At 40.3% G+C, this 15419-nt stretch overlaps 2 protein-coding genes across 5 annotated transcripts; one reads left to right on the forward strand and one right to left on the reverse strand.

Moving 5' to 3' along the window:
* The first annotated feature begins 636 nt into the window (after nt 1-636).
* On the forward strand, nt 637-5230 carry emc9 (ER membrane protein complex subunit 9). The gene is made up of 6 exons (XM_079181588.1): nt 637-790; nt 1585-1794; nt 2564-2640; nt 2740-2809; nt 2890-2984; nt 3850-5230. The coding sequence occupies exons 2-6, from the start codon at nt 1600-1602 to the stop codon at nt 4028-4030; spliced, it is 618 nt and encodes a 205-aa protein (XP_079037714.1). The 5' UTR covers nt 637-790; nt 1585-1599; the 3' UTR covers nt 4031-5230.
* A 135-nt stretch (nt 5231-5365) lies between these two features.
* Nucleotides 5366-15130, reverse strand: irf9 (interferon regulatory factor 9). Of its 4 annotated transcripts, XM_079181587.1 has the most exons (11): nt 15053-15130; nt 14630-14699; nt 14074-14196; nt 13312-13492; nt 10738-10877; nt 10362-10446; nt 9616-9675; nt 8075-8464; nt 7784-7899; nt 7230-7281; nt 5366-6207 (listed from the first exon to the last, which is right to left on the reverse strand). In XM_079181587.1, the coding sequence occupies exons 2-11, from the start codon at nt 14684-14686 to the stop codon at nt 6155-6157; spliced, it is 1257 nt and encodes a 418-aa protein (XP_079037713.1). In that variant the 5' UTR covers nt 14687-14699; nt 15053-15130; the 3' UTR covers nt 5366-6154. The 4 variants fall into 4 exon arrangements, with proteins under 4 accessions (XP_079037713.1, XP_079037712.1, XP_079037710.1 ...); XM_079181586.1 differs by lacking the exon at nt 7230-7281; XM_079181584.1 differs by lacking the exon at nt 7230-7281 and having other exon boundaries at nt 7778-7899.
* Between the last annotated feature and the right edge of the window lie 289 nt (nt 15131-15419).

Raw genomic sequence — 15419 nt, forward strand, 5'->3', positions numbered from 1 at the left:
GGGCTTCAGAGAAGGATGATGTGTTCATTGAGTTGTGAAAATCCTCGTCCTTCATCCACAACTCTTTAAAAAGCCTCAGATCAGATGGAAAATGCATCGTCACAAAGCTGAAAACAGGCGCTTCTCACAGGACAGTGATGCTGTAAACGTATGATCTTCTAGAATATGATGCATTGCTGTAGTCAACAGTATTTAGAGTTAAAATACTGCCGTAATATTAATCCAGAAACATCAGATATGATAAAACGGACTGGGAAGATTTACTGCAACATCAATGCTTTTAATTTAATTCAAGTGCATTTTGCAGATAATACTTGAATACTTTAACTTAAAGTATTATCACTGAGTTGTGTACGTGCTTCTCCTGAAGGGTCTGAATTCTTCCATCACTGTGTGTTGCTCTTAATTCATTGTTTCCCATTTATATACTTCAGAGAACTCACATTACAGGCGACATCCTCTCCTCTAGAGGGCGCCCTGCTGTAGAGCCTCAGCATTACACAGCAGCCGAAGAAGACTAAAAATAAATGATTGACACCTCATTGCTCCAATTGGATCACAAAGATCGACCCCTCGACCAATCAGATGATAGATCTATATTATGGGCGGGATCGGAAGTATCCGTTCAGACGCTTGTTAGAATGAGCTGTTAAGAGAAACAGTTAGCCGTTTAAGCTCTTTAAAAACCTTAAAAACGGTTAAAAACGTTCAATAAACCGACATATTTAAGAATCGGAAAGTACAGATTCGTTACCTTACGCTCACTCTGTTATATCGTATATCTCTGAAGGTAAGACTTGATTCAGCGTTGATTGGTCTGCTAGTATGCTAATGCTAATGAAGCTAGCTGGTTTATTTATTCCTTATTTTCAGGTGAATTAGTGACGACTGCAGGTTGTAATGTTTGTAAAAGTGTTGTCGTTCACATGTGACAGGTCACGTGTCTTCAGCCTCTGCTTCAGTGGGTTTATTTATTGGTTTATTTGATAAAAACGTTGCTGTAAATGCACCAAGAGGCTATTTTCTCATCTGTAGTCCCAAGAGGCAGATGTTACAAAGTTATGCAATATTGACCCTTTAGAAAGCGTGCACAAACTATGAAAGAAGTGAGAATATTAATATAAGTAGTATCATCATTCAGGAGACTCTTGTTCTACGTTGTCAAGAACTAACTAGACAAAATCAACACACAAGACAATACAATGAGGATAACTGTTAAATAGAAACACGGACTAAAGACAAGATTATGCTGCATTGTTGGACACTAAAAACATCCATGTAACATAAAAGCATGCAGTGTGTTTTAAATATATAAGTCAGACAGACACAGCTGAACAACAATAAAAGACATGCATGCAGGTAGATGGGGGTCGACCAGCAAGACAGCAGACAGACAGATAGATAGATAGATAGACAGACAGACAGATAGATAGAGAGATAGAGAGATAGATAGATAGATAGATAGATAGATAGATAGATTGAGGACAGTAAGGTGCAGTTCCAGTCTAGTGCAGCTTGTACAGTAACGTCAGACGTTTGAAGGTGCTTGTCAATGCTTCCGTGTCTCTCCGTGTGTCCTCACAGTGACGGTGAGGCATCATGGGCGAGGTGGAGCTGTCCTGTCGGGCCTACGTGAAGATGTACCTGCACGCTTGTCTCTTTCCTCGGTGCAGCATCAACGGGCTGCTGTTGTCCTCCGGCTCTGCAGGCGGCGCTGTGTGTGTGACGGACTGTGTTCCTCTGCTCCACTCACACCTGCCTCTGGCTCCTATCAGTCAGCTGGCTCTCACACAGGTAGGTCACACCTGAGTACTGTATTTAGACTCTTTACTTCAGTACACAGGTAGGTCACACCTGATTACTGTATTTAGACCCTTTACTTCAGTACACAGGTAGGTCACACCTGAGTACTGTATTTAGACTCTTTACTTCAGTACACAGGTAGGTCACACCTGATTACTGTATTTAGACCCTTTACTTCAGTACACAGGTAGGACACACCTGAGTATTTAGACTCTTTACTTCAGTACACAGGTAGGTCACACCTGAGTATTTAGACTCTTTACTTCAGTACACAGGTAGGACACACCTGAGTATTTAGACTCTTTACTTCAGTACACAGGTAGGACACACCTGAGTATTTAGACTCTTTACTTCAGTACACAGGTAGGACACACCTGAGTATTTAGACTCTTTACTTCAGTACACAGGTAGGACACACCTGAGTATTTAGACTCTTTACTTCAGTACACAGGTAGGACACACCTGAGTATTTAGACTCTTTACTTCAGTACACAGGTAGGTCACACCTGAGTATTTAGACCCTTTACTTCAGTACACAGGTAGGACACACCTGAGTATTTAGACTCTTTACTTCAGTACACAGGTAGGACACACCTGAGTATTTAGACTCTTTAGTGTGTGTGTGTGTATATATATATATATATATATATATATCTATATATATATATATATATCTCTCTCTCTCTCTCTCTCTGGGATGAGGAGTCAGATTTGTCTTTGCTCAGAAGAGACTCCAGTAAAGTGACGTCTCTTGTTTCAGGTGGATGTGTGGTGTTCACAGACTCAGCAAAGGATTGTGGGATACTATCAAGCCAACGCCTGCGTGTCAGATAGCAGGTGAGTTTATTTTGTTATTTCTGTACAAGATCTCACACCAGACGTTTAGTAAAATGTAAAAAAACCTTTTTCTATCTCTCTTTGTTTTGAACTCGACAGCCCGACTCCGTGTGCGCTGAAGATAGCCGACAAGATTTCTGAGCAGTTTGACAACGCAGTGTTGTTAATGGTAAGAATTTAAACCTGTTTTATAAATGCAGATCAGTTTGATGAATATGTTTAATGTGTTTTTTCTGTTTTGCTCCACAGCTGGATGGCAGTAAGATGACTTCAGACTATCGGGTTCCTCCCATCGTCATGTACGAGCGCAAAGATTCAAGATGGATGCTCAAAGACAAACACACGTAAGTGACCGTCAGAGGCGACGTTTTAACACGATGTCTCGGGAACGCCAGCAGAGAATTTATTCGTTTTTGGGACACAAACGATTCGAATTTAGAGCTCACATGTCACAGAGACGACACAAAATATGACCTTCAGGTCTGAAAGGTGAAGCCAGAGCTTCATGTCTTGAAGCTGCATTCTCTCTAGTGTCCATCAGGGGGCGACTCCTCTGGTTGTATAGAAGTCTATGAGAAAATGACTCTACTTCTCTCTTGATTTATTACCTCAGTAAACATTGTAAACAGGAGTTTATGGTCTCAATCTCTAGTTTCAAGTCTTCTTCAATACAGCATGATGTTCATTTAGTAAATGATGGTCCATTTAGAGTCAAACAGACCATAAAGCAGGGGATGCTTTAGGGCGGGGCTACAGTGATTGACAGGTCTCTGCCAGAGTCGTGTACAGCGTCTCTACGTCACTCCTCCTCAGTCCAGATATGGTCACTTCCTGTTCACTGGTTGCAAAAAACAAGATGGCGACAGACAAAATGCCGAACTTGAGGCTTCAAAACGAGAGACGTCATGACGATGACGTCAATCCCATGTTAATTTATTTTGATTGTGAATCAGAGCCACCCAGCACTGCTTCATGTTTTCATTTGAAGTCATTGTTTCCTGTGTAATTAAATAAAGATTTATCAGTTTTCTTTTTACTTGTAACATTAATTTAAACATATTTCTGCTTTTAGATTTTTGTCTCCCAAACTTGTTCAACCCTTCAAATCCGTTCTGCTTCGTAACAAATAAGTCGATATCGCTGTGATTTTTAAATGAACGTTGATGACAGTAACACTGACCTGTCCTCACATCTGTCCGCTGTGTCCAGGATAATGCTGAGACAGTGGGAGGAGACTCAGGCGATAGCCGGTCAGATGCTGGAGTCTGGCGATCAGGCGCTGTTGGTGGATTTTGACAGCCACCTGGACGACATTACAAAGGACTGGACCAATCAGAAACTGAACACCAAGATCGCAGAGCTCGCCTCGCCGGCCAACGGGAACATCTAGACGAGGAAGTAGCTCACATGTATCTATGTTCTGTGATTTTAACAACAACGACGCACCAGAGTTTAGGTTCGTTTTTAATGCAATAGGGACATAACATAGTGCATGCATAAATAACAACATATTTACAAGTCCCCCCCCCCCTCCCTCCTGTGTGCCTTGTGCTCCAACAACCCTCTGATTTAAAGGAACAATCACCTTAAGAACATCGTTTAACACTTTTGTATAATGCACCTGTGGTGTTTTTGGTCCCGTTTTGTCTTTCTTTTTTTTTTGTTACACTTTAATGTTATTCCTAGATATTCACAGGCTCCAGGAGGTGGACAAAATAACAGAAGCACCTGACAATACAAAAGTTCTACAGTAAAAAACCTTAATTTGTTGAAGCCCAAAAGTAAAAAGTTTGCTGTTGCGTGTCGTGTGCTCAGTGGTTCACATCATGAAAACCTCGTAGTGTGGTTGTCTGTGTCATGCTAAAAAACAGAAGTAATTAATAAAATATACACTGTAAATATTGGGGTAACGACTCACTTAACTGCCTCTATTTAGCTCTATAGCATTTGTAAATAGCGAATTGGTAATAAATGGTTTATAACGCGCTATGATGTAGTTTTAAGCGAAGATAATTAATGTATTTGTCAACAACTGTATCTCCTCCGGTGGCTGTTGGTATGAAAAGATAATATATTAAAACACAATATTATAAAATGTCTTCAAAGGAAAAGTCATAATCGCTGACATTACATTTATAAATACTTAAAATGTTCTATAAAGCTCAAACATTATTGTCGGAAATTATGTGATTCGTCAAGAAGAAAAGTCAAACAGACAAACAGTACGACCGAGTTCAATACACGCGGTCGACACTCGACAGAAAACTAACATTTTGAGCTTCAGCAGACAAGTTACTGCAGCACGTTAGCACTGAAATGTAGCATGTCTTGTTTTTTGTTCCCCCCCCCACATAATACAAATGCACTGGACGTCCCAGATGAACGATTTCTAACAGTGAAGATTTGGATTTGTCCTTTTTTTAAGAAGTCTGGACTGAAGCACTGCTACGAACCTAGAGTCTGATCAAATACAACCTTCAACCCACGTGTGTAATAAATGTACCAGCTACAACAGCCTAACATGAACAATAACTATACCCTTAAGAGTTAAGTTTGACTAACAGGCGCTACATTAAAAACGTGAAAACTATTGCGTATTTTCTTTCTACTCTACTGAACTATTTTGTGTTTTTTATCACAGCTTCATCTTCTATTATGATGTTTGCTTTATGTTACTGTAAGATTAATATTTGACATGTAAAGGTTTATTTAGTGCTGTAGTATAAAAACAATATCAGCTGCTGAGTGCAGCGGTTCCCAACCTTTTTAACTGGAAACAAAGCAGTTTAGTTTGGAATAAAAACCCTAAAATAATCCAGTAATTCATGAGAATAAAAGCTCAAATATCTTAATATTGTAATAACTCGCGACCCTTTCTGAGGGTCTCCACCCACAGGTTGGGAACCAGTGGCTGAAAGGAGAAACACGTGCATCACATTTTCAACATTTCCAGAAAAAAAACCCAAAGGAAACAAAGCGACTCATGCTGCCACTAACGGTTATCGTCGGTACCGGTTAATAAAAAAATGTTCTTCAATTTGTATGTTTTTTCTTCCAAAACCTTAAGATATAAAATGTTATATCAAACAGAATGTGACATAAAAAAAATAGAGATTGTCACATTTGAGAAGCGGAAACAGGAGGATGTTAACGAATCAATCAATTATCAAAATGGTTCGATCGACTTATTGTCTGCAGCTGCGGAGTCGACTTCTCAGTGTCTTCTTACATGTAGTGCTTCCAGTACACTCAGTAATCTCTACGTCCAGGAGATGTTTATGTAGTCTATTGTTAGATGATGCGTTTACCGTGATAAATACGTCGATGTATCGCTCAGCCCTGTATGCTCTTATTTTGAAAAGAACGGGTTGTCTCTTATTTTGAAATGGACAAAGTGCCTCAGAAGGTCCCGCAGACGGTCGTCTCCGAGTCGGCTGAAGACACGGCGACCAGGTTCAGAGTTATCTCTCCCAGCGGAGACTCGCTGGCCAGAGACTGGAGGATGTTGATGGATTCAAACAGCGACTGGACGTTCTGGACCTGCTGCTCTGCCCACGGGAAGCCGATCTGCAGAGGAGCGCGAGTAAAGTGTTATCAAAATTATTATTATTAGTAGTATTATTATTTACTGGGAGTTCGTTCTTCTTTTACGTAAAAGTTCAGTTTCTGAGTTGCTTTAATTTGTGTCACGCTGCACTTTCACTATTGGGGAAATATTTTTTAATTAAAAAGCTGATTTCAACCAATTAATATTTGACCGACAAACATCCATGAAATGCGAATAGTTTTAAGTCAGGAATAATTATTAACTATAGTTTTAAGTTGGGAATAATTATTAACTATAGTTTTAAGTCAGGAATAATTATTAACTATAGTTTTAAGTCAGGAATAATTATTAACTATAGTTTTAAGTTGGGAATAATTATTAACTATAGTTTTAAGTCAGGAATAATTATTAACTATAGTTTTAAGTCAGGAATAATTATTAACTATAGTTTTAAGTTGGGAATAATTATTAACTATAGTTTTAAGTCAGGAATAATTATAAACTATAGTTTTAAGTCAGGAATAATTATAAACTATCGTTTCAAGTTGAGAATAATTATTAACTATAGTTTTAAGTCTGGAATAATTATTAACTATAGTTTTAAGTCTGGAATAATTATAAACTATAGTTTTAAGTCTGGAATAATTATTAACTATAGTTTTAAGTCAGGAATAATTATTAACTATAGTTTTAAGTCAGGAATAATTATTAACTATAGTTTTAAGTATTGAATAATAGTTTTAAGTTGATAATGACTCATTAACAATATTTTTTGTGTAAATAATCAACAATAGTTTTAAGTAAATAATAGTTTTTTAATTAATTAACAATACCTTTTTACCTGGTAAAATTGTTTTAATTAATTAATATTGATCTAAAGTTTAAAGTAATAGACCATAGTTAACTTAGTAACGATTAACAATAAGTAATAAATAGTACGGTACAAATAAATGTACTTTAATAACTTGAATCTCTACTGTGGTAGAATTTGATACATTTCAAACTAAAGCTTTATTCTGGTGTTCATAACAGTTCTGAACACCTATGAAGACGTTCTGGACCTGCTGCTCTGCCCAAGGGAAGCCGATGCCGATCTGCAGAGGAGCGCAAGTAACGTATTATTATTGTTATAATTATTATAATGATAATTAGTATTATTTACTGGGAGTTCTTTCTTCTTTTACGTAAAAGTTTAGTGTCTGTGTTGCTTTAATTTGGGTCACACTGCACTTTCACTATTGGGGAAATATTTATAAATTAAAAAGCTGATTTCAACCAATTAATATTTGACCGAAAAACATCCATGAAATGCAAATAGTTTTAAGTTTGTAATGATTAATTAAATAATAGTTTAAATTAATTAATTATGAATACCTTTTTACCTGGTAACATTTTTAAAATTAATTCATATTGATCTAAAGTTTAAAGTAATTGACCATAGTTAAGTTAGTAATGATTAACAATAAGGTACAAATAAATGTACTTTAATAACTTGAATATCTACTAGTGTAGAATTTCAAACTAAAGCTTTATTCTGGTGTTCGTAACAGTTCTGGACGTTTTTAAACATGGAGATCAGTCAACACGTACATTTACCTGAACTATGATAAGTTTTCCAGACGGGTCTTCAGTGTTACTCAACTCTTCTCCGAAACACAGAGTGACGCCGCACTGAGGAGGATCGCCGCCATTTAAACGGAAGAGGTCAAGTTCTGATGATAATAACAATAAAAAGAGTTAAATACACAATTCATTTCACTGTACTGAGATTAGACTAGATTAAGGTTAAGGCAACATCAACAAATTCACTGGTATGAGAATCCACGGTGGGTCATTAAACTCCTTGTTTTATTTGAATATATCTGACGATTGAACAACTGAACTCACGTTGCTTGAAGGCGTCTTTACTGAAGAGCATCACCGGTTCCGTGTTTCTCTCCATCTTGTGCAGCCCCTCCGTGGCCCCGTGCGGCCCCGTCCAGAACACCCGCCCCTGGCAGAAGCGTTTGCCGTAGACGCCCTGCCGCGTGGCCGTCAGCACCACGCCTCTCTCCATGAAGGGCAGCAGGGTGAACAGGGCCTGGCGCTCCGAGCCGGCCGGCAGCGTGGACGGCGGCTCCGGCAGCGGGATGCGCGGGAACCGGCTCTTCAGGACGGCCGGCGTCGTCGGAGCGTGAGACGAAGGCAAGTACATTATCCGCACGTCGGTGCTCTGGATTTGACGTTTGAGAACCTCGTGGCCTAAATAATGAACCACCACGTTGAAGGAGTCCTGAACTGAAGAGACACAAACAGGGGGGGGTAAAAACCTTTCAAAATAAAAGGTCAAATAATGTAGCTCCGATAGATACAGACTAACGTTTATTATGTAGGGTGTCGCACTGTAGTTCAGAAATACAAGAGGAGAGGAGACAGGAGAGGGGAGGAGAGGACGAGAGAGAGGAGAGGAGGAGAGGAGAGGGGAGGAGAGGACGAGAGAGAGGAGAGGAGAGGAGAGGGGAGAGGAGAGGGGAGGAGAGAGAGGAGGAGAGAGAGGAGGAGAGGAGAGAGGAGGAGAGAGAGGAGGAGAGAGAGGAGGAGAGGAGAGAGGAGAGGCTGGAAACATGTGAATAGTTCAATATATAAAACACGTGGAACCTCCATTTTTTTCCAACATGTTAATACACAAAAATGTTTGATATACACTACCGTTCAAAAGTTTGGGGTCACCCAGACAATTTTGTGTCAATTTTCAGTTTCTTTGCAATGTCTCTCATGGAATAGCTTCATTTCTAAGAACAAGAATAGACGGCGAGTTTCACATGAAAGTTCTGTTTTTCTGGCCATGTTGAGAGTATAATCCAACCCACAAATGTGATGCTCCAGATACTCAACTAGCTCAAAGGAAGGCCAGTTTTATAGCTTCTCTCACCAGCAGAACTGTTTTCAAGGGTTTTCTAATCATCAGTTAGTCTTCTAAGGCGATTAGAACACTGGAGTGATAGCTGCTGGAAATGGGCCTCTATACACCGATGTAGATATTTCATTAAAAACCAGACGTTTCCACCTAGAATAGTCTTTAACCACATTAACAATGTATAGAGTGTATTTCTGATTAATTTAATGTTATCTTCATTGAAAGAAACAGTGCTTTTCTTTGAGAAGGACATTTCTAAGTGACCCCAAACTTTTGAACGGTAGTGTATATTGTTTTCCAATTTTTGTCACAGAAATGATCAAATAAATTCTTCTTTTTAATGATTGATGTCTTCATAACTCTGTTGTTCTGCACTAAAGACGTGTTCTAGTTCTCTCTACTTCTAGTCATCATGGTTCTGTTTCTATAGAGGAGCAGGACTTTTATTTTGAAAATCAAGACCACAGAGGGAAACATGTGGGGAGCAAAAACAAACAAACGCCCCAAAACTGCTTGAGGTTCAGTTTATTACCTCCTGTTGGAGCATCGACGCTCTCCTCGATCCGCACGTCCAACCGGATCTCATTGACCACTGCAGACAGAGAGACGGTTATTCATTATTATTATAATTATTATAATTATAATAATAAATAGAGAGGGATCAGCTGGTTGTTTTGGAATGTTTGTTTTGTGGGCAGATACTGTTTGTTAACACAATATTGTGCAATCAAGAAAGCAGGTTACTGAATGCAGGTATTTGTACAACATGTACTGTAGTAACCTGAGTTCCCCACTTATTCTGGAAGCTTAACTTCTTCTAACTTGTCGTGGCGATACAATCGTTCTAGTTTCATCGGGATCTAAGAGTTAGATTTTCTTCTGTTGCGCTGATCTGTGATCCGCTGCAGCGCTACAGCAGACTGAGACCAACAGTCCTAAACTGTGCTCCTACCTAAAGGGAGCATTCAAAGGCTACGACTGTGCACGTGTAGAAAGCAAACAGCTGCTCTTTGTGGGGACAAGTTTTATTCATTTACATGCGGTGGTTTGCGTCTATAAATAGATGATCAGATGATTGTGTGTGAGCGATCAACTTGAAAATGGTGCAGAAGTTAATGGAGTTAGTTCAGAAGAAAGTAGCTCAGATGAGATGGAGTAAGAACTCTTTGTCAGGTTGTAGTTTCACTAAAGACTCCAGTCATGAATGTGAAGTCTGGAGTTCAGGAACCATTGAGACCAGTGATCGTGTTGATGGGTCGGTGACGGAGATAAACTCACCGTCTCTCTGCGCGGCGGCGACGTGCTGAGCGGGTTCTTCTGTCTGCTCCGGGCCGTCGCTCCACAGCAGGAGCTCCCCGGCACACTGACGAACACACAGTCGGGTTATCACGGACGAAGAGCTCCACTCAAAGTCAATGAACGTGATGTTTATCACACGTAAATGATCATCTTAACATATGAAATACATAAATGAGCCTGAGGAATACATCCTGAAACAAATAAATGAGGCAATGAATGTATTTAAGTATTTATTGATGTGTTTCATGTAGTTTAGTTCGTAAACTCTTAATGTGTGAAGTGACTCCAGCCGTCGGATAAACGTAGTGCAGTAAAAGTACAACATGAGCTGTAGTAGAAGTACACAAACACTCACCAGCTGTGAGGTGACCTCCTCCGTCTTTATCTGCTTCGCCTGATCGACGTCGCTGCTCTCGGAGTCGCTGCTCCTCCTCCTGCTCCTCCTCTTCCTCTTGAGGGCCTTCACTCTGGCTTTCTTCTCAGGAACCACCACACCTAGAACACGGAACACAGAACGTTCAGTATGCGACCAATAAATCACTGGAACAAGCAAACACCCGTGTGTTCTCTTGAACGAACAAAGAGAACGCGCTCAGCGCTCCGTGCTCCCGGTTCGGTGTCGGCTGTTTAGCTGAGTCAGCAGGAGGTGATAGCGCGGTCAAGTCACTTGATCTGTTCTTTCCTTCAGCGCCGTCGTTTTAATAATTCATCGGTGCAGATACGGAATCCTTAAGTAACGTCAATCTCTACACAGAGACCGAGAGATTTAACAGCAGAAGATTTAATAAACCGAGATTTAAAAGAAACAGAAGAAAAACCTCAATATTGTTAAATTATTATCTATTTCTTCGACTGTTTTATTTTTATTTCTAGAACGTTGTTTCCCTCGTTATCTGTGACAAACAATCGGAATACATCATTTGAAGTGTTTCATCTGTAAGAAGAAGACTCTAAAGCCTCAGACAGACTTTATAGAAGAGAACATAAAGACTAAAGTGAGAGATCCCAGAGCACCACAGAAGAAGAGTGCAAGTGACTCCGTGTTTCCACTTCCTGAAGTCACGTCGTTCACATCTCAGTCTGTCTCATCGCTGCAGGTATCACAGCACAGGTGTACTTGTACACCAGAAAAGTATCTTTTTGCTACTTTAAGTATATTTTAATGCCTAAAACTGTTGTAATTCTACTTTTGAATACTTGTAACAGAGTATTTCTGCTTTGTGGTATTACTACTTGTACTTCAGTAAAGTTCAGAGTACTTCTTATCACCTGAAAACTACTTCAACCAACGCGTTGAACACTGAACTGGTTGTGAAGCTCCGGTGTGAGCAGTGATGAGTTTAACTCTCGTGATGAGACAACAACAACAAAACACATTTAAACGTTTACACGTCGACTTGATTTGATGCAAATATCAGTTTTATCTCGAGCCACAAAAAAAACATTTCTAAAATGAGTACATTTCTAAATGCAGTCTGGTGATACTTCTATTTAAATGTACTGAATACACACTTGTGTATTTGTACATGAACAGGTTCTGTGTGTTGTATTAAGAACTCTGCATCAAAGCAAAGTTTGTTGCATCAAAGCAAAGATTTGATGAAGAAGAGTTTCTTCTTTGTGAAAACGTTCGGACTGATTGTGTCTTTATACAGAAAGTTGATCCGACGCTGCTGAGAAGAAAGAAGTCGACTTCAACTCAAAGCTACGTTTTCTTTGTTCTCATCATCTATTTTTATTTTTATTTAATCTGTCTATGAAACCTCAAAGTCACACTTTTTCTCAGGGCTTCAAACGTCTGGTTTTGTTTCACCAACAGTCAAAAACACAAAATATCTCATTTACAAAAAGGAAAAACGAAAAGATTTTTATATTTTTTGATGTTAAATGAAATAAACAAATGTCAAAATAGTTGGCGATTAATTTCCGTCACCAGACAAATAATTGAATCAACCAGTTGTTTCATCACAAATGTGCTGCAGCTTATTATACACAAATACATTAAAAATGAAGTTAAATATAAAGTTAAATCCTCACATCTGAGAGCAGTTTCTCCGTCTGTTTGAAGATCAAATGACTAAAATAGAATAAAAAGTGGATCTGGGTTGGGCACTCTGTCCCAGATGTCTGAGCTTTTTGTCGGCCCTTGAACGCAGCACCGTATTTCACCTCTAAAACAAAAGCTGCGTTCCAGATCGCATACTTTTGTCTTTGAAGTACACACTAACCCTGCCCTCACAAAGGTAGTGTGCATCTAACTGGGACAAACTACTTAGTCGTAACATTACGGCTTGAACGTTGACCCTCTTGCTCATAAATCTGCTGTGCAGAGGATTGTGGGTCAGAGTATCCAGAGAAGCACGCCCGAGTTACGCAACGGACAAAGACGACCGGCTGCAGCAAGACATCCTGGTGTTTTAGCATTTATAAAAACTATGCACGGTGACATACTAAATCTTTTTCTGGCATATTAATAAGTACGTTAGTACGAGTGTTGGAACCAGGCGGCAACCTCCGGTTCTGTAAAGTGAAGTCAAAGCTTCATGTGTTAAAGCTGCATTCTCTCTAGTGTCCACCAGGGGGCGACTCCTCTGGTTGTATAGAAGTCTATGAGAAAATGACTCTACTTCTCTCTTGATTTATTACCTCAGTAAACATTGTAAACATGAGTTTATGGTCTCAATCTCTAGTTTCAAGTCTTCTTCAATACAGCATGATGTTCATTTAGTACATGATGGTCCATTTAGAGTCAAACAGACCATAAAGCAGGGGATGCTTTAGGGGCGGGGCTACACAGTGATTGACAGGTCTCTACCAGAGAGAAACAGACCAGCTATATATCTCTTGTTTTGTCTCGGCCTGAAGTATCCATGACATCTTAAATACGTGTGCGGCAGACAGTCGGCCATCTTGAAGAGCAGAATCTCACCTTGCTCGCTGAGGGGCACCAGGCGGTAGACCTTGTAGGGCTCTGAGATGTCCAGCTGAGCTCGCTCCATCACCTCCGTGAACTCGGGGCTCTTGTTGAGGGCGCAGCGCAGACGGGTCTTCCAGGAGGCCGGGCTGTCCTGAATCCCGTCCGTCGGCTTGCCTTTGAACTCCGCCCACGCCTGCGGAGAAATCACAGAGAGGTCAACCCCGATCCCAAAACGTCCCCCTAAAGCCTCCAACCCTGAACCCTCAGGGACTCACTGACTCACCTGAGAGACTGTGAGGGCTTGAGATGGTGTGAATAAGATGTACAATTGTGTTTATTCATTTTATACTTTGTACTCCCTGATTTGAACGTCTTCCAGACTCTTACAGAATTTAAATTAATCTATTTACTTGTTTTTGTCAAAAAATGAAATATTTGATGAATAAATAAATAAATATTCTCTGATTTCATGTGTTTCTTTGGTTCCATCTTTAATCCTTAATGTTTCTGAGTACATTTAATACACCAGGCTGAACCTCTTCGTTTACGTCTCCATGCGTCCACTGGTTACCTGTTTAACGCCACATTGCAATGCATTGTGGGTAATTCCCTTAGGCAAAGTCTGCATCTAATACTGACTTATGGAGAGGGTTCATAGAGGGCTCAAACTGTCCGACAGAGACTCGAACCCCCGACAGTGGGACAGAACTAAACCCTCGGGCGAGGGTGGAGGTTTGGACCTGAGGCTCTTTGAGAAAGTCGTGAGTTAGAAACCTTGAAGATGGCGGCGTCCTCGTCTTTACGGAAGTCCTGTTTCCCGGCGTGTTTCCACGGGATGCGGAACATAGTTTTGGCGGCGTCGTCCCACACCAGCCCCGGGTATTTATCACTGCTGACCTGCAACCGCACCAACACACACGACATGTACTTATACATGATAGGCTGCTAAAATACTAGCCTTAACAAATACATACCCAAGGGAAAGTTAAATAAAGTACTTTTACTGTAACAGAGTATTTTTACTGTGTAGTACTAGTGCTATTACTGTAACATAGTATTTCTACTGTGTAGTACTAGTGCTATTACTGTAACAGAGTATTTCTACTGTGTAGTACTAGTGCTATTACTGTAACAGAGCACTTTTACTGCAGTAAATGATCTGAGTACTTCCACTACCACTGATGTACAGTGATGTCACTAGAGTTAATGTATCTCTTTCCCTTTCCTTCTCCTCCCTTTCTTCCTCCCTCACCCCCTCACCCCCTCACACACCCCCTCACACACACACACACACACACACACACACACACACACACACACACACACACACCTGTTCGACGATCCACGAGCGCAATCTGCGCGTGGATCTCATCCTGCCTGCTGCCATGGCTCCTTTAAGACTGAAAACACAATACACACCAACAGTAAACAACCAGCGTCACGTGCACGTCCTCCGCACGTTAACAACACTTTATTCATAACAACAATAAAAAATAAATAAAAATATTACATCTAAAAGTGTAATCATCGACTCAGTTTAGTGTAAATATCGATTTTAGCCTCGTGAAGGTTCAGCTCGAGCCCAGACAATAAACCAACATGACCTCACACATAAAGTCCTGTTTCTAAAATCAACTCTTTTCTAAACGGAGTCCGAGTTGAATTCTGTCTCACCTGCTTCTGTGGTTCGAAGTATTTAAATATAGACGCTGAAAGGTGTTGAATTAAGGAAGTAGAGTTGAGTTTCGTTTACCTCGGTTGCGTTTCCTCCGCGGTGCTTTGCGGACTTGACGCGTCTGCTCTCCGGCTCTGCGGTCCGGACTCTGCTGCCTCTCTCTGCAGGCGCTCCTTTTCCCAGAAGTCACGTGACTTTAAGGAAACGCTCTGCGTGTTGTCCGCCAGGGGGCGACAGCGGCCAGCGGCCATAAACACGAAGGGAACACATTTTCTGTTCCTCACACACACACACGGGAGAGCTGATGTTTCCTCTTTGGGTTTGACTCTTGGTCAAACTAAATAAAGTCAGCTTATATATAATGTGTGTATATATATTATTATATATATGTGTGTATATATATATATATATATAATTATGTGTATATATACACAGAACCAAAAGA

Source organism: Pholis gunnellus (genome assembly GCF_910591455.1).
Source record: "Pholis gunnellus genome assembly, chromosome: 20".
Taxonomy (NCBI): Eukaryota; Metazoa; Chordata; class Actinopteri; order Perciformes; family Pholidae; genus Pholis; species Pholis gunnellus.